This window comes from Ambystoma mexicanum, chromosome 12 (assembly GCF_040938575.1).
Source record: "Ambystoma mexicanum isolate Mex_15411 chromosome 12, UKY_AmexF1_1, whole genome shotgun sequence".
Taxonomy (NCBI): Eukaryota; Metazoa; Chordata; class Amphibia; order Caudata; family Ambystomatidae; genus Ambystoma; species Ambystoma mexicanum.
In genome coordinates, this window is record NC_090936.1 from 597,638,166 (window position 1) to 597,665,587 (window position 27,422).

General features: G+C 47.1%; 1 protein-coding gene across 1 annotated transcript in view; it reads right to left on the bottom strand.

Annotated features, from left to right (window-relative positions):
* ERCC1 (ERCC excision repair 1, endonuclease non-catalytic subunit) overlaps positions 1–27,422 on the bottom strand; it is a 333,113-nt gene that overhangs the window by 46,094 nt on the left and 259,597 nt on the right. Inside the window, exon 8 of the mRNA XM_069628983.1 lies at positions 2,296–2,395. Within this exon, the coding sequence (XP_069485084.1) occupies positions 2,296–2,395 (100 nt within the window). The remainder of the gene's footprint in view (positions 1–2,295; positions 2,396–27,422) is intronic.

Consider the following 27,422-nt stretch of genomic DNA (forward strand, 5'->3'; position numbering starts at 1 on the left):
TAGGAAACTGTTAGACCCTCCCAAAAATGCAGTGTTCTGTGATTTGAACAAGGAAATGTTTAGGAATCGGTGTATTGTTTTTGGAATGTAGAAGGAACAGATTCTCTGTACATTATCTATTAAAAACGGCTTAATTGAGGAGCTCACTGCCAATCCGAATAAGGTGAAGAAAAAAGTGTTTGAGTATGATTGGATAGAAAGTCGGAGCTTAGCTATGAATTATCTTTTCTACCACATGCGATATGTAGTCAGTCCTTATAATGTGCTGCCATAGTACCTGCAAAAACACTCCTCAGAAATGTGTAGAGATATGCTGTTATGCTTCAAACTAAGTGTATTGCCAACTAGAGAGGTTCAGGGTGCAAAACAAAAACAGGCAAGGGCTCAAAGTATCTGTAGATATTGTGGGTTGACCGTAGAAACATTGAATCATCTGATCATTAAGTGTTCTGCTTTACATGTACTTCGTATGGCAAAAAATGTCTAAGTTTGTGTCGCATTAATTATTTTGTGTACTGAATTGTTCTAGTTTAGGATTTTTCAACAATAATGATTGTAATATGGATTTCTCAATTATGAAATGTTTACATTTTTTAGACTAAGTCGGGATGAATTGTTGCACTGACGTTTTATGACTTTGAAAAATGTTTTTTCTCTTTATTAATCATGTAATTTTTCATAGAAAAGTGTTTAAATGTCACTCTTATTGTAATTCCTTCTTTCATTTGCTAATGATTTTAGAGTGTAAAAGGTGTGTACTTGTATACACTAATACATGATAATTTTAAGTATATGGAATAATTAAATGTATGATCACTATCAACAAGGAAACACACAATGGAGCATCAGGAAAAAAAGGTTAAAAGGTATCTATCTATTGCCACCATCCTGTGCATAGAAGAGGTGCATAGAAAGTAACAAAAATGGTACTCCCGACAAAGTAAAAGGGGCACATGTATCCCACCACAGCATTAGTAAAAATGGCTTAAACTGCAATGATAAAAATGAAAAGGTCATAAAAAAAGAGGATGACAACCCCTGCACTGGTATATTGATGGGTTATACTGTGCACCATAGACAATGGAGAAAGAGTGGCCCCCAAGGGCCATTCTCAGCACTCTACAGAAGATGAGGGAGCGGCCATATAAAAAAAACACAGATGTCAGACTCAAAGGTAGAGGTTCTTTCTCCCAGCACTAGCAATCCACAAAAGGTGAACCGTTACCACCAAGAAAATAAATGCAGCAGGGGAACGAGGTTGAAAAATCTCACTCAAGCTAAAAGCCAATGAAAAATCCAGAAAAGTCCAGTGGTAGTGCTGGGGTCTCAAAGGAAGTAGTGGGAAGATTTACAAAAAGAAAAATATTCCCAAACCGTATAAACATTATATGCCAGCTAAAGCAATTTCAAAACACTGCAGCAAGAAGTTTGTGTACATAGTGAAGAGTACATTATTTTAACATTAGTGGATGCCCACCAGTTCTCAGTCTGTTAGTGCTCAATCCAATAATTGTCTAGGCCCAGCGAATTGGAGCGAAGTCCTTTCATGACATCAACCAGTCTTTTCTAATGGCTGAACCTCAGTAGCATTCAAGCACATATCTGGGATCACAAACTAACAGGGCTGTTGTGACGTAAGCAAAGTGTAAAGAAAGGGAGATAAAGAAAATGGGTGACAAAAGACTTTTCAATGGCTGCGCCTCTGTATGGAGCCATTTTTCTTCATCCCTTCAAGCCATTCATAACACCTCAGTTCTGCAGAGTCCACCTGTCTTGCATCCGTTTTAGTGTTGAAGGCTCACGGGGAACGTTAACCTACTTTTTAAGTTAAATAACATAACAGTTTGTACTCTCCCATATTGCCCCACTAATAAAGCCCACTCCTCTCCTGCTGTGCCTTCACCTCCAACGCTTAGAAAGAATTAAAACTGCATTGCTCGCTTCTTTCATAGTTATTATTCCCTGAGTAATGCGCATACCCACTGTACCATCAGTGGCACCCATGACTGCATTAGAAGCATCTCCTTCACATAGGGTGAAACAACCAATCTGTCTAATCATTCGATACTCTCATTCACTCTCTCCATCTCCTCTACAGAGGCCAATCCAGTACAATGCAGATCACCTATCACCATATGAGGAAGATTCTCCATTTATCACAGTTTTACACACACATCCGTCAACCAAGGAGGCACCACTCACAGCTGATCTGAAGAGAACAAAGTAATGTTTAAGGCCAGCATTTGCACAGGTTCGCAACCAGGGGATAGCCCTTGGTCCCGTACTGAGCCTTACTTTAGACATAAAGTCTTGATCCACTTTCTCCTTCAAGACATCAGCAGGCTTCTGCTCATAAGATTTATACGTCTCCAGGTACCGACCAGCCTCTTCTGCACTGGGGAAACAGAAATAAAAGGATAATGAAAAACAGCAATGCTGTAATAAACGGTTTATGCTATAGCTTGTGCCTCATTAATTCCTAAGCTGTTAAAAGGTTTGTTGCACATTCACACCGACCTCCCTGGCCCACCAAGTACAGAGAACCGCCTTCATTCATGATGTTAACATCTTTCCAATTTTCGATGAGCTTGCCGTAAGAACCCAGGGTGACGGATGTTGGCCAATAGTATTTTCTGGGTGGATAGCCAACAGGTTACGCGTGTGCCATTGACATGGGGCAAGCCCACTTGTTTCAAGTTTAAAAACCATCAGTGACAGTTCAGCCCTTAATCTGTCTGGGGTCGATAAACAGAGTACTATTAATTGGTTAACAGCTATTAATACACCACTTAGAAGTAGGTAGAATTCAGCACAACACACTATAGAAAAATGTATTATTATAGACTGACATATACGAACGAGTCAGATAATTCCAGGAGCCACTTTATCTTTCTGCAAGGATAGTCTTGAGTTTAATTCTGTTAAGATGTGGTGCAAGGAGATGTTATTTTGAGCTTCCCCTATCAGATGCTACTTTGTGTGCTGGACATTTTGTCTAATTGCTCCCTAAATCCCCCAATTTCCTTTCATTGCACATCCATTAGGGCCGGCAGCCCTAAGTAAATTGGAGTCTTCTGCTGCTTTGCGGTGTTAAGTCGTTCACTCCCTGCTTTATTATATGGTGGCATCCGCGTATATGGGAAAGGACTCATAAGGGATTGCTTGCCTCGATTGCTGAGTGACATTTGTTACAAGTTCCCTGAACATAGTGTAAGGCCACTTTAGGGAAGTCGTTTGACTGCTTTGGGTGAAATAATCGACAAAGTTGTATTGGACTCCGTCTCCCTTGAGACCCTCTTACTCCACCGCTATCCTCCTACTTTTCTCCATTAGGTACTGTATCCTAGGGGTGCACCAGGTAGCACATTTAAGTATTCAGCCAAAGACGAATAATTGTTTTATTTAATAAATCATGTTCCAACCTATAAAAAAACACTTTTTTGAAAAAATTAAAGCACTATTTTAAATAGGTGTTCATTTATTTCTATCAACTTTCAATCCCATTCAGTGGCCACAATCCAGAAAAGAAAAGATTAACAAAAAAGATTTTTTTGTGGTTAATCTGTTCTTTTCTGAATTGTGTCCATTACATTGGGATTGATTGCCAATTAAAATGAAGAGAAGTGTATGCACGTATGCAAAACCAGTGCTATTCAAAATGTTGGACTTCATAGATGAAACGTGCAGGGTTGCAATGAACAAAATGGATACCGCAATTTACAACTGCCATCGAGAATCACACGCATTGCAATTTCTTGAGAGTTGCAAGATATCGTACATGGAAAGTGAATTTCAAACCTTCCGTCCAGCTCAAATATATAAATGGTTTCTGATTGCTCTGGAAGGACATAAGTACAGCAGGTTTCGAAAATTATTGAAAATCCTTCTAGACCTGCAGGCCGAGAAATTCTTGACAAAAGTAAAATTAACTCGACCAATGAACTTGATGGCATTATATATTTTATGTATTGAAAAACATGGTGACAGATGAGGAAGCATTACCAACAATGTACTGCGGCTGTTCAGTATTCTCTTCCTCCTGGACAGTTTGGAACACAATTTCCTATAGACCACAGAGCGCACAAGATCCCCATTTGTGTAGTACCATTAGGTCAGGCTAATCGGAGGGTTATAATACATTTAGTTGAGACTTATAACTTACTGGTTCGAGTTATTGTTAGAATAAGTCTTAAAGTTTGGATTTAAGTTAAGGTTAGCATCACTAGTCCCATAAACAAAGGACAATCATTTGAGCTCAAGCATTGGATTAAAGTGTGAGTTAGTGTTTGGCCTTATAAAAGTATAAATAACAAGGGTAGCTGCAAATTGATGCAGAATGATATCAATATGACTAACAGTCAATCCTTTGTACCACACAATGCAGACGCACACTAATTATGTGTGTTTTTTATGCAACATCAGTGGCGTAGGCATACAAAGGGCTACAGACCGCTACCTACTGTTGGCTCAATATAAACTCAGGAATGTAAATGAGCCAGTAGTCTGTCATCTCCAAGTTAACTCTACTCGCTCCAAAGGGAAGGGGCTTGGTGCATTGTGGCCACAACAGCCAGGGATACCCATAGGCACTGGGCTCCAGTGCAGCCTTTCCTCTCCCCAGCCCCTCACTTCTCTGTCCTGTTAGCAGTGTCCAAAAAAAGAGCCTACATTTCTAAATCCTGTGTCGGCATTGCATTGTCCATACCACTGTCTCAGATTTTCTATATGCTCTCTATGGAGCAGTGATTCCAATGGAAGCTCAGCTAGCATCTGCTTTAGGTTCTCGCACACCACAATGAACCTATAGTGGTAGGTCCAGTGTTTGCTGCTGAAGCCTTTGAGCTTGGAACGTATGGAGCTGAGGTTGCCATTCTCTGACTTACACAGGGTCTGGAGGCTACCACCTAGACTGCTTGTAAGCCTTCACCCTCCATGGAAACATCCAGCCTTGCCGTCGAGGCCCCTTCTGAGGTTCCGCCTCTCCCAGCTCCAAAACCACGCTACCAGAAGGTCATTAAACTCTGTTGCTGACAATATGTTAATTTTTCAAACCTATCGTAACGCTTCTCATCCTCAACATTAGAGCTTGAGTTACCCAAGCATACCACACTCTTTGATTAAATCTTATAAAATACAAATATACATAATTTGATAGAGAATCATTTTTTCTGACTAATTATCAATGTTATAACAAGACACATTTACAAAATGGAATTGATCCCATGCAGGCCTAGATGGCAAAGCCAGAAATTTCATCCAGCAAGGAAGTTGAACTGTGGACATTGGGCGATCATATGTGCAGTATTTTGTCATGCTGGCTTGTGTAATGTAAGATCTTTATTGTGCAACTCTAGTTCGAAGCCACACGGATACCTTTTTGTGCTAATTACTTACAGGTTTCAGTGACAATTCCGCTGCAATCTCTTCTAATGTTATAAAACTGTACTACTATATTAGTACCGGGAGGGGGAGGTATAGGTTTCCCAGCCAATCAGGAGGCTCAGAACTGTGGCTTTACCACATGGTAAAGCCCCTACTCCGAGCCACCTTGGAAGCAGGAGACTACCATCTTCCCCACCGGTACTTAGGTAAGTGTGCCCCTGCATCCTCTTAACCTCCTTCTCCCACCCCAACCCAAATTTCCACCCCTCAACCTTCCTCCACCCCCTCCCACACTTACCTTGCGCTCCTTTGTCCCTCACCGGTGCAAGGCACAGTATGCGTTCCCGGCGCAGCTCCGTCACGGAAATGGCCGCAATGGAAAGGGGCAAGGGACTACGTGTAGTTCCCTTCTCCCTGATGGCCATCTTATTTTGTAGTTGAGAAACGGCAAACATCAACTTGAAAAAAAAATATTAGTATCCTGGTACAACATACTGGGATACCAATAGAAAAACACCCATGGCTGGGGGACATTACGAGTCTTGTAATGCCCTGGGGCCAACTTTCAAGCCCTTGCTCCGCTCAGGCGTCTAACTTGCACCCGGAGCATTACCTGACTGGTACCGTAATACCCGCCCCACACCCAGCTCAGGATATATTGCTTAAACATGCCTCTTAGAAACATTCTGTCATCTTGCATACAAATGGGATATGGAAAGGATGCACAAAACAGAAATAGAACATGAAATGACTGAGGAGAAATAGCTACTAGAGATTTAAATTGCTGAAACCCATTCCTTTTACAAATATAGAAAACAAATGACATTACTCATTAACTCAGATTTTTCCATTCAAGCATAACAGTATCCATAATCGAGCTCTTCATAAACGTGGCACATAGAAATGCATACTGGTATGCTTGAATGGAAAAAAATGAGTTAATGATTTTAAAGATGAGCACAGTGAAATAAATGCCCCGTCACTGTCCTCAGCAGAAACATTTTCACCGGAATAATGGCACCCCCGTTCTGCTATATGCTACATTTGTATTCAGTGTATTTGTACGCTCTTTTGCTGGACTTACGACAGTCTCATTTTGTTATCTTATTTTCTTATCTTTTGAAGTTTGTTCATTCTGCAACCTGGTGTGAGGTTTATGGTGCGTTTTGTTTTAGGCTCTTTGGATTGTTGTATGACAGACAGTATGAGATTTCATTGGTTCTTTTTCTACTATTTGTGTTTCAATTGCTTACATTTTAATAAAGTTTAATACGAGTATTTGCAATGCTAACAGCTTTGGCTTACGTTATCTATAGAATGGGCATTTTCCAGGCAGTGCCACAATGGCACTACCTGGCCATAAGAGAACAGCTGGAAATGGTGCGATTACCTGGGCATAGGGAACAGCAGTGTCTGGAAAATACCCATCTAATACTTATTCAGAAGACGGAAATGTAGGGGTTGCCAATGCTCATCTTTCACAGGAAACCCGTGCAAGAAATAGATGCAAGAAAACACATTTGCTTACAAATCAAGCGGCTGAAGGCGCATTTGGTTGAGGCATTTTTATTACACCAGAAGCTAGTTAACGGCTGCACACAACCCATTACCTTTCAGTATACTGCTTAATAATGGAATTGAAGTCCCTTTAAAAGCACAATGCTATCTCAGAAAATCCCGAGAGTATGTGTTTGAGGGGAAGATGGAGAAGTAGTGTGTGCATTATGAGCGTCCAATGGGTGGGTAAAAAGTCAAACACCCACAGGCTGTGTCCCTACTCACATAACATCTGTCACCTATCTTCACTTCCCATCCTAATAATTTTGACTACTAGTCAGTGCTCAAAATGGCACCTAAAAGCCAACACTAAAAATGGTGACTACAGTACTCACAGGTCACACATTTGGTTATACGACTTCTCAAGATGGGTCAGAAGACCAGAGTTAGGCATTTCTTGTGATGTGATCGGGACACGTGTCATGTGATGTCATTTCCTGTGATGTCATTATGCTAATTACTATTTTTGAAACTTGAAAAACCCTACCTCTTTGTTCACAGAATGTTAGCAAGTAGCTGACATAGTACCCTGTTCTGCTTTCCTTTTCTGTGCTGCTTCAGATACACCCACGTTATTCCACTCTGCATTGCAGAACCCATGTTATGGGATACAACCACAAGTGCCAGCTCTAGAGCGAGTTTTCAGACGTTGGTCCTTCTCAGACTACTTTATGACCTTGCATAGCCTCAGCGAGCAGCACTGTGCGCACCCCCAGAGACAGCAGCACGCATGCCCAGTGTTACGTTCCAGCCCTCTGCGTGCGCGCACGAGGGCTGGAGGGGTTATGCAAGGCCGCACGGCCTGTGGCCCAGCTCCAGCGGGAGCTTCAATAACTCACACGCACACGGGTGGATGGTCTGCCCCGAAACTGCCTCCCGAGCGCGGGGGGCAGGGCTTTTATTTGGCACGCCCTGCGTCACCGCGTAGCGGGACGCAGGGCGGAACATAACATTCCTCCTTTATTATAAAACAAACAAACATAACACTAACTTGCATCAACTGTGAGTTCAAACATCGGCTCACGCTCTTAACCAATAACTGCCCGGCCATTAGTGTCCGGGGTCCATGTACCTCACACTACCACACATAGTCATTTAACTTGGCCGGCGGTCTCGTGGCAGATCTCAGACCGTACCACCCTTCTCGGGGCCTGCACCCCCCCGGCTCCTGTTCTAGCTCACCTTCGCTGGTCAGGTCCTCGAGGCCGGGGCCTCCAGCGGTTCCCAGGTTCCATCCGCCACCCTTGTCTCATCCGGGATGGACCTAGGCTCGTCTTCGCTGGGCTGAGCGTCCTCGTCTTCCAGATGGCACTCGCTGTCAGTCCACAGGTTGCGAGGCACCGCCTTGAACCACGACGAGTTCCTCGTCACTTGACGGTGTCCTCAGGTCACAGTCACCATGGTTCCGTGCCGATCGCTGACGGTCCATGGCAGTTCCTCGTATCTGGTGTCGAGTTTTCATTTGGTGGGGTTTCGTAGCATGACGACTTGGTCCCCTACCTGGTGATCGGACTGCCTCGCTCTCCTCTTGCCACTCATGTGGGCATTAGCACTCCTTCTCCTCCTTTCCGTGCGTCCTTCATTGACCTCGTCCGGGGTCCTGCTTGGATGGTGCGGAATCAAGGATCGGATGACGGTGCCGAACATGAGATCCGCCGGCGGTATGCCGGTTGTGCTGTGGGGGGTAACCCGATAGTTCCTGAGGAACCGGTAGAGGTCGACCTTCCATGGGCTGGCGTTCGCCTTGGATACCCTTAGCACCTTGTTAATGGTTCTCATGAAGCGTTCAGCGTCCCCGTTGCCCTGGGGCCACCTCGGCATGATGTGGTGATACTTTATATTAAGGTCCTGCAGATAGTTTTTGAATTCCTCCCCGATGAACGGTGGCCCATTGTCACTTTTGATGGAGGTTGGTAGTCCGTGAGTTGCGAACATTTTTTCTATGGCTGGAATGACCACTTCCGCTGCTGTGGATTCGACTATTTCAACTTCCGGATATCGGGAGTGGTCATCAACGGCTACCAGGAGGTGGAGGCCTTCCCGTAGCTTGTAGAAATCAATGCTGATGGCCTCCCACCGAGAGCGGCCGCGTGCCGCCGATAGAATTGGTTCCGGTTCTGGCGGGGCCCCCGTTATCTGACAGGCTAGGCATGTACTGATGAGTGTCTCGACGCGTTCCTCGATCTGGGGAAACCATACCCTGTGCCGTATGCGGGCTTTTGTCCTTGCCAGCCCTTGGTGTCCTTCATGCGCTAGGGCCACTATCCTGTCTTGTATTCCGAGAGGGATTACGATGCGGTTACCCCTTAGTATCACTCCGCCTTCTGTGATTGACAAGTCTTGCCGGACGGTAAACATGCCGGACAGAAATCCTTTTGCTTCCGCTGTTCTGTTGTGTGTGTGTCTCATGAAGGTTTTCCAGTCACCTGAGATTATGGCATTTTTCACTAGATTGCAACAGGGATCCTTGTTGGTTTCTGCCTCGATGTCTTCGATGCTCACCGCCTTTGGTCTCATTGCGCGAACCACTTGGAATATATGTTCCTCTGTCTCTTCGGCCACTTGGATCTCTTGTTGGGTTGCCGCTCGCGGGTGCCTCGAGAGGAAGTCTGCGGGGTTTCCACTGCCTGGTTGGTAGATGAGATCAAAGTCGTATTGCTGGAGATGTAGTAGCCATTTGGTGATCCGTGCCGGAGGGTGTGACGACGTTCCCATGAAGATGGGTAGCAGTGGTTTGTGGTCGGTGACTGCTGTGAACCGCCGCCCATATAGGTAAAGATGAAAGTGCCTGCACCCCCACAGCACGGCGATGGCCTCTTTCTCAATGTGGGAGTACCTCTGTTCGGTTTCCGTGAAGGCTCTCGAGGCGTATGCTATCGGTCTTTTCTCCCCTTCTCTCGTCACCTGCATTAGGATGGCACCGAGCCCAACGGGGCTTGCATCCACGAACAGTTCTGTGGGCAGCTCGGTGTTGTAATACGCCATCTTGGTGTCGACGGACAGGGATTCTTTAATACTTTCGAACGAGTCTTGGCACTTCTGCCCCAAGTCCCACTTGACATTTGCTTTCGTCAGTTCCCGTAGTGGCTCAGATAGGGTTGCCAGGTTTCGAATGAACCTCCCGCCGTAGGTTGCCATCCCTAGGAAACTGCGTACTTCTGTGGGGGTCATCGGTGGGCTTGCCGCCTGGATGTCTGCGACCTTCTGGGGATCAGGGGAGATGCCCGTGCTGCTAAACTTGTAACCAAAGAAGGTGATTTCCGATCTGAGGAACTCGCACTTCTCCCTGTGTATGGTCAGTCCAGCCTCTTGTAGTCTGCCCAGTAGGGTATGAAGCCTCTTGAGGTGCTCCTTGTCGGGGGCGTGAATCAGAATGTCGTCGCTCACGTTGAGGACCCCAGGGATGCCCCTGATGACCTCCTGGATAGTTTGCTGGAATACTTCAGCAGCGGACGAGATCCCGAAGCTCAGGCGTTTGTATCTCCTTAACCCCAAATGCGTCGAGAATGTTGTGATGTAGCGCGAGTCTCTGTGGAGTTTGAGTTCATGATACCCCGCTTTCAAGTCAACTTTCGAGAAAACACAAGACCCTGTGAGGTCCGCCATCATTTCGTCGATCGTTGGGGTGATGTGGCGTTCTCGTTTGATGGCAGTGTTAGGTAGACGCATATCAATGCAAATCTGGACCTTTCCGGGCTGTTTAGGCTTTCGCATGACGACCATCGGGGAGACCCATGGTGTGGGCCCTGTAACCGCCTCTATGATGCCAGCTTCCTCCAGAGCCTTGAGTTCCTGCTCCACTTGTTCTCTCATGTGGAAAGGTGTCCTCCGATGCCGTACGGCCTTCAGCTGTACTGTTTCGTCAATGTGCAGCCGGATGGTTTTGCCCTTCAAGCAGCCTATTCCATCTTGCAGCTTGGGGTAATGACTCAGCATTTTCTCCACCTCTTCGGCCTCATCAATGTGGCAGATGAATTTGACCACTCCCAGATCTTCTGCGGCGTCCCCACTCAGGAGGCTTTCAATTCCTGCCTTCACGACATAGACTTTCGACCATAGTCTGTTTTCGCCGTGCTCCAGCGTGGTGCGGAACCTGCCCATAACTGGTAGGGGCTTCCGGCTGCCGTATGCATACAACAGCGTGTCTGTGCTTTTCAGGACTGGTTGAGGCTTTAGAGTCTGGAATATGCTTGTGGGCATAACATTCACCGAAGCGCCGGTGTCAATGGTCATGAGAATGCGCTGGTCTTGGACGGTGACCATGCACTTGCGCCTTCGGACAGATTTTCTTTGTGTTTCTTGACCTTGGCTTAATGCGGACACCAGGTATATCTTTCTTCCTTTCCTCTCGTTGTCCTTGCCGGGATCCTGCTGCCCTGTCGAGACATCATCTCCTTCTTCCTCCGTGGAAGAGTTGGCTACTGCGACCCTCCTTGCACTGGCTTGCTTCTTTTTCTTGGTCGCGTTTTTGTCTGAAAGGTTCTTTGGGGGCTGCGTGGAGGCGCCCGATGATCTGCACACCTTTGCATAATGATCCTTCCTGCCACAGGCGCCGCAGGTGGTGCCTTGCGCAGGACAGTTACGGCGGCCATGTCGTGGGCCACCACACCAGTCACACTCTGTGGGCCCAGGAATGCGCGGTTGCCACCTGTTCTGGCCATAGCCCCCACTGTATTCATCCCTCTAGGATTGTTTGTTGGTGATATCGGCCACCATGGCTGTGTTGAGGGCAGGTTGCAATCTGTGCAGTGTGGCCTCCATGTTGGCCGCTCTGGTGTGGGCTAGTTCCCTTTGTCGTCCTAATTCAAGGATTCGTTGCAGGGGGATGCCTCTCTCGCTGAGTATTAGGCGCCTTAGTTTTTCTGATTGTATGCTGTTAATGATCTGCCTCCTGATCTCCCTCTCAACATTTGTGAACTCGCAGAACATGGCCAATTTTCTTAACCGAGTGTGGTAGGCATCCAGGGTCTCGTCTGCTGCCTGTATGGTGGTGCAGAAAATGAAAGTCTCATAGTCCGGGTTCAGTTGGGGGAGAAAGTGAGCCGTGAGGGCATCTTTTGCGCTTTGGTACGCATCTTGGCCATCGGCCACATTCAAGGAGTTGAAAATGCCCAGTACCTCGTCACCCACACTGAGTAGTAGGTGCGCATTCATCTTCCTGGCCGACGTCACATCTTTGCACTCCATCGCCATCTCGAATTTCTGGATCCACAGCTGCCATCTGGGTCCACTCGAAGATGGGTCGGTAAAGGGGTCAAAAGGCTGGACCAGTGTCGATGAGCCTCCTTGTGTGCGAGGCTGTGGGGACGTCAGCGATAGGTTTGCTGCAATTCTGGACGGCGTGGTGGGCCCAGGGGTGGACGTGCCGGCCGCCATGTCGTCGTGTACCTGTTCAGTGCTGGCGTGAGCTCTTCGGGCAACCACTAGCGCGGTGAAGTTGGGCCTTCCCTGGAGTTGCTGTGGTGTCCAACCGCTGTGGCAGAAAATTCAGGTGCTGGTTTTCCCATATGGTTCCGATGCCACGTCGTGTTGGTGCCCCTGGTGTGGGAGGCCAGATGTCAGATGGCTCCACACTGCCCGGCCAGCACTTGTAGGGCGAGTGATGATGAGAAGATAGAAGGAAAAAAAAAAAGAAAATGTGTTTTTTTTTTTTGGGTGGGGTGGGTCAGTGTGCGATCCCCCCCCCCCCCCACCGGGTGTCCAAAAATTTCGCCGCGATGGCTGCGGGCCATCTAGGCGCCGTGAACGCCGAGCGCGTGTTGGTCCTCGTTCCACCTCGTCGCCATTGTTACGTTCCAGCCCTCGGCGTGCGTGCACGAGGGCTGGAGGGGTTATGCAAGGCCGCACGGCCTGTGGCGCAGCTCCAGCGGGAGCTTCAATAACTCACACGCACACGGGTGGATGGTCTGCCCCAGAACTGCCTCCCGAGCGTGGGGGCGGGGCTTTTATTTGGCACGCCATGCGTCACCGCGTAGCGGGACGCAGGGCGGAACATAACACCCAGTTCGGCTGAGCTAACACAAGCCCATTAAATAGAAGTGAAGACAAAAGTCATCAGAGGATGTTGATCGAGTACTGAGTAGTGAAATAAAAGCTATCCATTCGCAACAAATTAAAGCCTAATTATGCCGTTGCATCCCGCCAAGATTTTCGTAAAGAAAGCCTGTTTGTCAGTTAGGAATGTAATTTAGAAAGGAAAAGAGCAACTGCACCATCAGGAACTGCATTGTCACAGGTATATGCTCCCACCATGCACATGGGCAGGTGTGGAGTCCCGCTGCTGTATAAACTCACTTGATTAATTTTGCATTTCTTTCACCACCATTTAAAATAACTGAAAAATGTTATCTTTTTGTCTCATTGTGCATGTATAGTTAAGTGTTAAGAGTGGCTCTGCCATGTAAACGTCTGTTAAAGAAAATAAGTATAATCTATCATTTCAACCACCGTTTTAGTCTGCTTCAGGATTAATAATAAATTTACCCCCCTCTCCCCAAATCCTCTCCAGCACAAACAAAACAAGGTGGTTCATATAACCAGTCGGTCATTATACATAAAATAACGTATGCCCTGTGGTCTTATGAAAGAAACCATTATGGAAAAAAAGTGACAAGGGAAAAAGGTGGTACCAAAAACATACCAGCGTTTCAAATTCGTGTTGCATGGTTTCTCATCAGTGTCTCGAAGAGCGGTCATCCTAAAGGGGAAGTCCGCTCAGAAATTTTATTGGTTCAATGGATAGGGCATGAATGTTTTAGCATATTTTGATCGATCCAAAAAATGTTTTCTATGCATCTTACCTTTGATTTTCAAGTGCCCTTGTGGCATAAATCATAAGACCGCCCCGAAAGCTGATATCATTAGAAGCTTATGCACATTGTCACAACACCAGTGCGGGTCTCATGTCTCCCAACCAAAAACCAACCAAGGTTTATCCTGCTTAGCTTCACAGGCCAGCATGGTGTAGACCATCCAGTCTGTAAAGCCGAATACAATCAGTGCTTCTTCCTAAAACCCTGAATGCTACTAATCATTTGGCAACCCTGCCCTATGGAGCTGAGCAGATCGCCCTTGGTTGGTTTGCATATGGGTGATATAATGTTAATATATTTTTTTTATATTAGGGCCAACATTTCTAAATCATACCATTTTTGATTGAACTTACTGAAACCTGAACCCTGTCCGTGTCCAGGCTCTAACCAATCAGCTAGTGGGTCTCTCGAGCTAGTCATGATCAAATTAAAATAAAACTTATAAACACAATCCATGTGCAGCAATCCCGAAGATTGGTATTTCACGGCAAATGATTAGTAGCATTCAAGGTGCTAGGGTGACGCACTGATTGTATTTGGCTTTACAGCCTGGATGGGCTTGACCATGCCGACTATCCAAATTCCACTCCTGCACCTCTAATGTGCCCTGTCCCATCCCACGATTACATGCAGCCAAAGTCTTCCAGCTTCGGTGCAGCCTCAACTCCAATGGCTATTTTAAGTTTGCATTTTTTAAGTGAAATTGTTCACATCCAACATACCGGGCTTGTTTTTCCTTAAAAAGACAAACACTATTGGCAACCCTAGGCAGAAGCCATAGGGTGCTATTAGGGTTATCACTTTGGGGGGCAGACATAATCAGTAATAGCCCTGTGCCCTCACTCAAGCTGGTGGGTCTTTTTATCGGCCATGTCTGTCCGCAAGTCATTAGTTAAAGCTATATTGTTTTAATTTTTCAATCAAACTACCTAATAAAGTACAAGTCTTTGTGCAAGACCATATTAACTATATCAAGATATGGTATTATTTTGATGACTCTTCTTTTTCTGGTGTTGGACGTTCACCTCCCCCAGCGCAATGGTGACTAACCACTTAGTTAACATATCCGACTAGCTCTAGGCCACCTGGCTCCATCACCCTGTTCCTCTCTGAATGGGCTGATTTTCCCTCCTCTCTTCTGACATCTTCCTGGCTGACTTCAACATCTATCTCGACTCCTCATGCAGGGTGTCCACTCTCTTCTGTGACCTCGGCACCTCGCTGTCCCTCTCCATTCTCCCCTCTGGTCCTACCCACTCGGCTAGACACACCCTTGATGCCTTTATCCAGACAGATCTTCTGCTCTCCACCCTTCTTGCCACCCCTCTCTCCTGGTCAGACCACTCCCTCCTCTCATCCCATCTGGGCCCTCTCAACCCTCTGACTGCACCTCCCCAAGGTCTGCCAACCTCGTTCACCGACATTCGGCCGATGAAACTAGTACCAGTTGCTGCCTTCGCATCCCCCTTCATCCCACCCTCTCCCCCCTCTGCAGACTCTACCTCGGACTCTGCTCTCAGCAACCTCCATCTCTCCATCACTAACACTCTCGATATTCTTGCCCCAGTCATGAGGATCCACCTTAAACATGCCACCAAGCATAACACTTGGTATGACTCTGATCTAGCAGAGCTATAGCGCAAATGCAGAGCAGCAGAAAGGAAGTGGCTGACCACAGACTCATCCTCTGACAAACTGGCCTGTCGCCTTCTCCAAAGGCAATATCGACTTACCATTCACTCTAAGAAGAGGGCCCACATCCAGGCCTGTGTCTCTGGAACTTCCAACAACACGACTGAACTCTTTACAATCTACAAAGAACTAGCCAATCCTTCTGCAGTCTCAAACTCACCTCTTCCATCTCAGGCCCTCAGCACTGCACTGGCCACCGACTTAACTGGAAAAACTGAGGACACCGTGAACATTCTCTCCCTCACGTTCTCTTCACCCTCTGCCCATCCCCCTGCCACCTCTGGCCTCTCATCCTCCCACAGCTCCGCTCTCCTCCTTCTCCCCCCATCTCACCGACAAGTTCACTAGGGTTGTCCGCTCTATGAAGGTCTCCTCCAAACAGGTATCCCCCCCCTGTCCTTCCAGAACTATTAAGAACAACATTGGCTCCCTTGCCCCTGCACTTGCCGATTTCTGCAACGACTCTCTTGCTACCAGGTCTTTCCCCTCTTCCCTCAAGTACTCGCTTGTTCACCCCCTCCTGAAAAAAACATCAGTGGACCCCTCATGTCCGGCCAATTACCGTCCCACCTCCATCACTCCCTTCTTTGGGAAACTCTTGGAGAAGCTGGCCTTACCCCAACTGGCTCAGCATACTGAGCTTGTTGGTTGCCTTCATGACCATCAATTTGGTTTCCAAGCAAGCAGAGGCTCAGAAACTGGAAAACCCATGAAGAACTGCTTGCATCGCTTGACACCAACTCTCCTGCTTTTCTCATTCTACTTAATCTTTCCTCTGCACTCTATACAGTCAACGACTCCATTCACATAAAATAGCTCCATGATACCCTTGGCACCTCGGAGCGGGCACTGGACTGGCTAACCTCCTTCCTCACTGATCTTCCCTCCCAGGTCATCTTGGGCTCTTTCTCCTCTCACACCTCTATCTCCACCTGTGGGGTTCCCCACGGCTCTAACCTTTCACCCTGGCTCTTTAACGTCTATCTCGCGCCACTTGCTCACCTTATCTCCACTTTTTCCCCTGACTTCCAGTGCTATGTAGATGACAACCAACTTTTGTTCAAACTTTCTGCTGATGCTCTCCCCACTTCCTCCTCCATCCCTGGCTGCCTTGTCCGCTATCCACTCCTGGTGTGCCTCGATCTCTGCCTCAATGCCAGCAAGACTGAGATCCTTCCCATTGGGACTCCCACTCCCTCTGTCCTCATTTCACTCTAGCCACCCTCTATGGGCTCTCCCCCTTCTCCTGCATATAAAGCCAGAGACCTCAGAGTCATCTTGAACTCCTCTCTCTCTTTCCTCCCTCACATCTTGGACCTTGTCAAGAAGGCCAATTTCCAACTCTACCTCCTTAGAGGTATCGTTCCTTTCCTCACTTTTCCCCAGAAGCTCATAGTCTCTAGAGCCCTGGTACTCTCTAGGTTGGACTATTGCAACAGCCTTTTTCTTAATCTACCCTCTTCCTCTCTTTGCCACCTCCAGCTTGTCCAGAATAGGGCAGTGAGACTTATCCTTTGCCTCAAGCCCAGGGACTGCATCTCTCCAGCCCTAAAATCCCTCCACTGGCTCCCGGTTGCTGCAAGGATCAAATTCAAATCCCTCTTTATCATCCATAAAGCTTTCTGGGGCCGTGGACCCATCTATCTTCAACTTGCTCACCAAATACTCTCCTTCCAGGCATTTATGCACTACCGGCTCCAACTCTGCGTGTCAGGCTCTTTTCTAAGCAGTGAGCTGGTGGCAGAACTCTTGTCTCTGCTTGCTACCTCCTCTAGAACTCCATCCCACTTCCTCTCAGTCTTGAGATGATCTCCTCAAATTCCAGAAGCTCCTCAAGACTTCCCTCTTCACCTCCTCCTTCTCCTTTTCCCTCTCACTTCCTGTGCTAATTACCCCACAGTCACTGAGATTGGTGGCCTCAGCCCTATGTGTCCACCGAGTGCGCCCTCAGCTTTCCACCCCTTCCCAGCACTTGCCTTCGTGCACCCTCTTGCTTGTGTTATCATAGGCATTTACTTATTATTGGCAGGTGATCACTCTGCACCAAGAATTTCTGTCTGGCCCTTACTGCTGCACACAACTGACTCATTTGCACTTTCTCTCTGTGGAATTCCCAGAACTTACCCCTCTCCCTGTCACCTCTCTCACTCTCCCTGTACTTGCACATTCTGAATGCTCACAAGGCCTAGTAGGACCACCCTTTCCTGTGCATCAGTATATTCTATTTCCCTTTGTTCCCATGTCCCCACCCTTTGAAACACAATTACTTGATGTATAAGTGCCTTACAAATGCACAATAAATAAAAAATGTGATAGTCTCATCATTGGGGTGGTGTTCAGGCATGGTTTGGGGTACAGCTCACCAGCACAGGGTGGTTCTGCCCTGTGTGAGAGTGTTTTTGTGTTTGCTGTGGGCTGTTTTCTGGCATTTGCCTCCAGTTTTAGTGGTCAGTGTACTCAAAAGAAAAATAAATCCATTTAGAAATACTGCACAAAGGCCACTCAGAGCAGTCCTTCTAAATCAAACGGTCATTTGTATTTGTATTTATTTATTTGGACATGGACACATATGTGCCCATGGCCTGACAGACGCTGCCAGGCGAGGGAAGACACGGGAGTGAGGGAGTGAGGCAAGTGATTTATTTTGTTTGTGTGTGTTTGTGAGTGTAAGTGTCGGTGTGGGAGAGGAAGGAGAATGTTTGTGGTGGGGAAGAAAGGGGACAGGGAGCAGGTAAAACTGGTTGTGTGTGATGGAGTGATGCTGGAAGAGGGGGAATGTGTTGGGCTGGGAAGGGGTGAAACCCCCCGATTTGCTAGAAATCCCACCAGCCTGGGAGAGGATGGGGGCAGAATCAGCTTTGTGGGGGATGTGGGGTTCAGAACAGAATGTGATATCTCTGCATTTTGAAGTACACACAAAATTGGCCGAAATAAATCAGCCTTTTTTGTGTTCAGCCTTCAAAATCCAGAAACATCACACAGAACCACTTGGTCATGTCAGGGTAGTGTTGGTTCATTCTTCTATACAGTGGTGTCTGGAGTTGAAGTTTGCCCACAAGTGGTGTACATGTCTGCTTTTGTGGCATGTATACTAGCATAGAAGAGGTCACAAGGTTATACCTATGGGGATTGCCTCTTTCTAAATGTATCCAACAAATTGAGAAGAATATGACTAGAAAGGATGATTTCACACCCTTCTAATATGGAAGCTCAACTAACCCCATACCAAAGAGAAAATGTTACTCATCCGTATAACCTGGGTCAGATATGTAGGTATGCATGGGTATCCATGGTGGGGAAATGTTGGATGGGTAAGTTGTAAAACGGTGCGGTCCTAAGTGGTGGGTGGTTGTGATGGTGTTGTGGGGGTACTTGTCGGAGTTATGTTGTGACTGAGGTGGTTAACAGAATTTGTACATGACTTGCGCTTGGCAGCCAGTGTGGCAGGCCTGAACCCAATGGGCTCAATGGGGCATTTCCAAGAGCCTGGGACAAGGCAGAAAGCCTTGCTGGGGGAAGAGTTATCCCAATGCAGCCATGTCCATTGGGTGTCTTGAAGGTTTCTTGATGAATTGCCAAAGACCATTCACAGTGCAGAATGGGAATCTAGGCATGCTATGCCGAGTGGATATATGGATGTATTGGAGGTGATATGCCATAGTCAAGGTGCCAAGAAGGGTGTCATGGGGTGACTGGGGTTTAGCTGAAAGCCATGCAGTGAGAGGTTACAATGGGTGCTTCAGGGTTCCAGAGGCATAGATGAGGTGCAAGGGGCATGCCCCAAGTCATGTGGCCACTGCAGCAGGCCATGCCCAATGGATAATGGGTGGTGTGAGGAGTCCAAAATGCAAGATGGACAGAGAGGTACAGTTTTCTCACAATTTGCCATTTTAATAAATAAAAAGGGGTGAGACAAACTCCGATCGTTCCCTAACCTAAAAATGAAATCCCTGCCTTAAACACTAAGGCTAAAGAAAAATGACCTAATGTCCAAAAAGGATCTGACCTTCACACTTGTATACACAACAACATTATAGAGGCATTGTGTGGCTGTTTTAAACTCCACAAAATAACATTTAAATTAAAACTCAAAAGTTATAAACATGAATCCTTGTGGTCATGGCTGTATTCCCTTCCACCGGATCAATTCAGGTTTATCTGGAACAAGGCTCAGTTTCAAGAACGTTCCATTGAATATAGGATACACAGTGTTTTCCATTCAATATATCCGTTCACTTGGCACAGTGCCTATTTTACATCTCAAAGGCTTCTACACAATTCAAAATAATTGTAAATATTTCCTCAACCTCCTCTTTGATAAACCACAAAGTCTTTTTCTCCAAACATAAATTCAGAAATCAAATACAAGTGTTCTTTTCTCCAAAGGCCCATCACTTAATAGCACAACATACTTCTTTATAAAGAACAACTTCAGTCAGAATGGCTCATACAAAGGAAACATTTTAGTCAGGATGGTTTCAACAATCACTTTCTGAAATGTAGCATTTTCTCAAAACAAATTGAGCCCACAGGGGTAAAAGGGCACAGGAGTTAGCGCCAGCAGTGAGCCCCACTTGGTACTTTGTTTCCTTGGAGCTGCCGTACTGAGACCTGATGTCCCGCCCACCCACCATCTATGCATTCAAATCCCCTGCAATCCCCCGCGCTAGCGCCAGCAGGGAGTTGGTGACGGGGACAGTTAACTGGTGAGTGAGCCCATCTGTTTATGGTCATTTACCTCTCTTTTTTCTGCCTCTACCCGAGCGAACACCTTTGCTATTTTTGTTGGAGTTTGTTTGTTTTGTAAAACTGCCCGGAGAGAGTTTAGAGAGCGCAGTACTCTGGGCGGCATACTGTACAGTCAACCCTTTTTTACTGCTTTTATACTTCTGATCTGCAAGTTTGGAACACTACCATCTGATATCCGGTGACTTTTAAAAGATTGTTGATATGGAAAAGTGTGGTCTTCTGAAGACGCCCCTGGTCTCAAGTACTGACATTGCATAGCGACTTTGACTTCATTTGACAAGGTATTCCCGCCCACTGGATAAATCACTTGCACATGTCACTCTCCGATCAGCCGCAGTGGCCAACTCCACCTTCGTATCTATTCTTGCAAGTGTGATTGTGCCTGCACCCAGAAAACTCACAGTCCAAAGGAAACTATAACCTTTAACATCATTGCAGACATAGTATGCCGAACGGCCTAAAGCACTTCACACAGCAAGGCCACCTGGAGAAGTTTAATCCCTTATTAGTAACATTCACCAATTTATGGGTGCATTTAGTGCCCCTGTTATTTTGGCTCCTGGGGATGGAAAAATAATATACCGAAGATGGAGCTTACTATCAACTCTGAATGGTCGTGGGGGAGTGGGGGGCGTGGCCAACTGCCGAGAGAAGCGGACGTGAGTCTGCGAAGCTCCAGTGGCCACTGAATCCATCCTACCCTACATCCTGTAATTTGTGGCAAAATTTGTCATAAATACATCCTCCGGTGTAATAACAAGTGGAGCCTTGCTGGACACGACAGGAACCCTGGAGTTCTTATCCCGGCTGTAAAAACTGCAGTGTAAGAGATGACACGAAAGAACAGCACCTCTCCGCAAAATGGCCACCGCCTGCAACCCGGAGTTGGGATAAGAGACGACCCAACGGCTGGGGAAAAGTACTATACAGCTGTTGCTGGAGCCCCGTGGGGAAGACTAGCATTTGGTGATACACAAGCACCACCCGGCTCCATGTGAACGGATTGCCAGCAGACCATGCAGATCAGCGAAACGGGCTTGGCGAGTTCCGAACTTGGGAGTACTACTATCCGCAGGAACCCCCACTTGCAGAGGCCAGGAGGTTGGGATCGTGAGGCACAGCTGCAGTGAGGAACCAGGGGGACTTGTGGACACCGAAACGGGCACTAAGAGGGAAGCATGCTGCCCATGATGCCTGACCCCTCGTGTGTGCCATACTGTCAGTGACGGCACAGCCTGAGCGGCGACGGCTGCTGCTGGAGCTGTGACAGACTTCCCCAACTCGATCCAGGCCTCGGAGTCCCGGACCGCCAGGGACATCCCCTGGTCCCCCTGCATCGGCTGGTTTGGATGGGACACAGAATACCTGTCTGTGGAGACAACACCTTCACTTGAGGACACCGTACACACAGCCCTGTGAGTACGCCCTGAGGCTGTGCCGCTGCCATTGCCTCGGAACCTTGGTGCAGGGGGGAGCGAGCGCATCAAAGACCTGATGGAGATTGCCCCCCCTGGGACGGTTTGGAACATCGGTGAATCAAGGGTGCACCACGTTGAGGGCACTCGGCCACTGAGTACAACTCCATACGAAGACCACAAGGACACACACATGCCGCACGGCTTGGGCCGCAGCAATCGTGGTCACCTGGGGATTGTCTGGATCACCCCATACGAGTGCCCTTTGGGACTCCTGAAAAGTCGGAGCGGAATCATTCCAGCGGTGCACCACCGCACCGACAGACATTCAGGACTCCCTACCGGGAATGACACGACAACGGTAAGAGGGCTGTGCCACCATACACACGGGTGAGGAACAACGTTTGTAACCCTACCAAGCCTGCACAGGGGCCAACTGCGGCCCACCCAAGATTGACTGCCCAGTGGCTCCCCTATAACTGAGGACCCGGCCAAAGGGTCGGGGAGCCTGCCATAGACATAATTGCAGACATGAGCATCCCTGCCCTATGCAACGCCCTGCGAATATAGTAAAGGGGTACTAGTAGTACACAACCACTGCACCTGGTGGTAATCGCATAGCGAAGGGCCCACTGCAATGCCATCTGTGAGGTACAGAGCTGTGTGCCTGGCGCCGTGCGCCGGTGGTGGGGAACGGGGTAATCCCGATGCTGTGTGACCACTAAGTGTATGAGGCAACCTGCACTAGAATCGGGCACTGCATAGAAGGTGACACCAGAAGATATGCCCTAGGACCCATTGATCTCCTCTACCAGTTGCATTGCAACTGCATGTCGTGACCCCATCAGTTGAGAGCACCTAAAAACCCAGAGTAAGCACAGTGGCACCATTTTCATAGAGAGGACACCACTGCAACGCACCAATATCAAGGGCCCACCATACAATATAGGGGTTCTAGGTTAAAGTATCGAAATCAAAAGGTTCGAATGCCTTTTATTCGACAGTCAAGGGTCGAAAAAAAGGTTCAAAATTTATTTATTTATGGGTGAGGATCCCTCCAAACCCCCGTTTTCTTTATTAAAAAAACTTTTTTTTACCAAACCAAACAAAAAAATATATAAATAAATTAAAAAATTAAAAAATTCGAACCTTTTTTTTTCGACCCTTTGACTTTCGAATAAAAGGTCATTCGATCCTTTATTTTCGAAACTTTAACTGGACACCCAATATAGGCAGGAATACGCGGTAACACACGTCTGTGCCCCAACTCCACCACTGGTCATGAGGTCAAATTGGATGAGGCAGTCTATAGAGGCAGTCTATAGCCACAAAGCGGCTCACGAACCAGCTCACAAACCTGCATCACAAACAGGGCTATCCCTGAACAGGAGCAACACGCCCTGCAAACTTACAACCAGAGTCGAACTGCCTGTCGGCCATAAAGCGCCCCCGGGATTAGGCCCCGCCAAAGCCAGGTATGCTGGGGGCTAGTTGCCGCCGTTGGGTAGCCTCAGGATCTCGGGGATACCGCAAACACAGGTCAACCGAGCTACGGAGAGACGACTCACAAGGACGAGATGGCCCGGGAACAAGGGAGCGCAGCCACCAGACATAGGACAAAGCTGCAGACCAGTCACGCTGAGTGTCACAGAATTCTTTGGCCCTTCCATCCTGAATGCTAGATGGACGCCTAAAACACTGGCATCTCCCTTATGCATTTGTAGTGCACTCGCCACTCAACGTCTCCTAACCCATGTGTGCGTGGTCTACTCCTGTGCCATTTATTCTAGTCAAATTTAGTCACTGCTGCTGCCTTACGTCTCCACTGGCCTAAGTGGCCCACCAGAACCTTGGCGCTACCTAACTTAGACTTTTGTCTCACCTTGGTCTCAAACTCCACCACATTTACAATGTACTGCACCTAGGGTCGCCATTAGACCCTGCCCGATCTGTGCCTTAATCTGTGCTGTGCCCTATGGTCGCCATCAGACCCAACTTGATTTGTGCCTCAATTTGTGTTGTGCCTTATGGTCGCCAATAGACCACAATTGACCTGTGCCTTAATCTGTGCTGTGCCCTATGGTCGCCATCAGACCTCATCTGATTTGTGCCTCAATTTGTGTTGTGCCTTATGGTCGCCAATAGACCACAATTGATCTGTGCCTTAATCTATGCTGTGCCCTATGGTCGCCATCAGACCTCACCTGATTTGTGCCTCAATTTGTGTTGTGCCCTATGGTTACCAATAGACCACAATTGACCTTTGCCTTAATCTGTGCTGCTGCAGATAGCACCTCACCTGATTTGTGCCCTGACCTGTGCCCCTGCCCCATGGTTGTCATTAGGTATAACACTGCCCTAGCCACTTTATATACTTCAATGTGCTTCTAGTTGCCCTGACACACTCAGGTGACACACTACCTAGCTAGCCTTCTACACTTGCCTAGTTTGCCACCGCTTTGCCCACATAGAACCTAGCCTACTGGTACTCGCCTAGTTCACCTAACTGCCAATTTACAGGTCTCTCTACAGACTGCTTAGACCTCTCTGGCGCCGAACCACTAGCTACATGCCTTTGCATACAACCTAGTCCACGCCCATAGTTTGAACTTGGACTTGCCCACCCACTCATCCCTGCCCACAACCAGAATGAAAATCACCCATTACCAATCCTTACACATTGCTCTGAGCCTCCTTACCACCATGGCATTTGCATCCGCGGACTCACACCCTGCTAAGGACAGAAACATGAGACTGAGGGCAAGACTGTCCTGTCTTCATGAACCATCTTCCTACCACAATCACAGAGGCTATATCAATCTAGCAAACAAACGTTCGCAATACCCCAAACCTACCACCCCCCGCCCTGCTCCTATAACTACTAACCAGCCACCGTCACAAAGAGATGCCCCCACTAAAAATAAACAACCTCCCTCGACTCAACCAACTAGTACCTTATCAATAATTGGATCTCTCATTAATGCAAGATCCATGGTCGCCCATGCTACTGAGATCTCGGACACCCTAACTAATGAAAACTTAGACCTACTAGTCATAACCGAAACATGGCTCCATGATGCGGCTGGCCCTGCCATCATGCTAGCTATACCTGACGGCTACCAACTACTAAGAGTCGATAGACCTAACACTAAAGGTGGTGGCCTAGCCATCATTCATAAAGCCACTTTACCTATCAAACTAGCTACTACCCTGATATTCCCATCTTGTGAACTCCTTACTGCCAAATTGCACCTCTCTTGTAACCGGACTCTCACCTTGCATGTTATCTACAGACCACCTGGACCATTAGGAACCTTTGAAGACGACCTAACCAGCATCATAACTAACAATACTAAAGACCACGCTCAAATACTATTACTGGGAGACTTTAACCTGGGCTTTAATGACAGCAACGACAAACATGCCCTATATGTCGCCTCACTCCTGAATGACTACGCCCTAACTCAAAAAGTCTCCTCCCCTACTCATGCCAAAGGTAGAACCCTAGACTGGGTTGCTGATCGGAACTGTAACATCAGCATTACCAACATAATACCACAATCCTGGACCGACCACCACTTAATTGTATTCAATGCCTCACTAGACCTTATCCGACCTAAACCTATACTCATGGCCCCGCCACTCCCCACCAGAAGTAAAAAAGACATCACATCAGAACAACTCCTACCCCACCTTCTCCCTACTCTTAATAGCTTGGACAACATCACAGACCCCACGTCGCTTGTAGAAGCTTACAACAGTTCAATGTTCAAGGCACTTGACTCGATTGCCCCAACCAAGCTGCGCAAAAGCAAACAACTCTGTCACCTTAACAACTGGTTCACGCCACACCTGAAAGACCTTAGAATCCAAAAAAGAAAGTTGCAGTCAATCTGGCAACACTCACCCACTGAGGAGAACAAAACTCAATTAGCCACCCTCGCCAAACAGTATAAAAAGGAAATCATAAGTACTAAAAGAAATACCTTCAATGATAGAATCTCTAAAGCCAAATCAGACACTAAGGAGCTATTTTCCATCCTCCGTGAAATGGAAACACCCATAACCCCACCTGACAACATTCCTAAAAATAAGCCCTGGTGCACTAATATACAAAATGCCCTGGCGGGTAAAATTAGCTTGCTCCAATCCAAAATTGCTAACAAAAAAGCTTCCTTGCTCCTGCCAACAGAACCCATACTGCAACCTCAGCTCCTCCCAAACCAATCTAACACCCCTCACCCATTGAGCTTCAGAAAAATATCCATATTGGAGACAGAAAAAATCATACTATCTCTAAAACCCTCCAACTGTAAAGGAGACAACTGTCCGGCCCAAATTATAAAAGATGCAGCTCGAGACCTAGCACCCTTCATTTCGAAACTCATTAATGCATCCTTTAAGTCTAATCTAGTACCTAACAACCTCAAACAATCCTGGGTGCTTCCCTTGCTAAAAAAACAAACACTTGACCCTGCTATACCAACTAACTACAGACCCATCACTACCGTCCCTTTCCTACTTAAAATCATAGACAGAGTAGCATACCTGCAAATCCAGGACTACTTAGAAACTAACAATTTACTAGGATCACGGCAATCTGGCTTCCGTCCCCTTCATGGTACTGAAACAGCCTTGATTGACCTCAAGACCCAAATTGACGAGTTGAAGGACAATGGTAAATCAGCTATGCTACTCCTCCTTGACCTATCTGCGGCCTTCGACTTGGTAGATCATGCAGTCTTATGCAATCACCTAAGCTTGGCCGCTCATTTCTCAAGTGATGCCGTAACCTGGGTACAATCCTTCCTTGCAAACCGGACAATGAGAGTCTTTTCCTCTCAGCAGCCGCTGATCCCATACAAGTTTCATGCGGTGTTCCCCAAGGATCATGTGTTTCTCCGACGATGTATAACATCTTTACTAAGCCCCTGTTTGATAAGTTAGACAGACTGGGTGTTGTCTACACTAATTACGCAGATGACACTCAGATTCTAATCCCCCTTTCGGGTAACTTCTTGGAAGACACGGCCTTAGTAAATAAGATATATCTCCTCATTCAGGCTTGGATGGCATCCCATGGCCTCTGCCTGAACGACGACAAGACTGAGCTACTGATCCTTGGCTCAGCGTTGGCCATCAAAAAACATAACCCTAACTATGCCTCATTTAACATCGACAATAACGTCATCAAAGTGATGCCTGCAGTCAAAACCCACGGGTTTATCTTGACTCATCGCTCACCTTCAAAAAACAAACGAACTCTCTAGCATCCTCCACTGCATATACTTGCAAATTGATCCGAGCATGCAGACCATTTCTAACTGAGACTAGCTGCATCACATTAGCCAATGCTCTCATCATATCCAAGCTGGATTACTGCAATGTCCTCTATGCAGGTTCTAACAAGTATATCCTTGACAAACTACAAACTCTCCAAAATAACGCTATCAGAGTAGCTTTAAATATTCCTAACAGAGCCCACATCTCCACCTATAGGAAAAATATCCATTGGCTAAATATCAAAGATAGGATCACCCTCAAAATACTTTCCCTCACATCCAAATGTCTTAATAACATTGCCCCCCCTTATCTGGCCAACAGAATCCACAAGAGAACCTCAAACCGTCCCACTAGACTGACTAACGCCTTCACCTTAGTGATGCCTAGATACAAAAAGAGTACAGCCGGCGGCTCTAGTTTCCCAATCATAGCTGCGCAAACTTGGAACAAACTCCCTTTGGATCTCAGAATGGACCAACCTTACTCTAGTTTCAGGCGAAAAGTCCTCACTTGGATTCGTGCCAATGACACT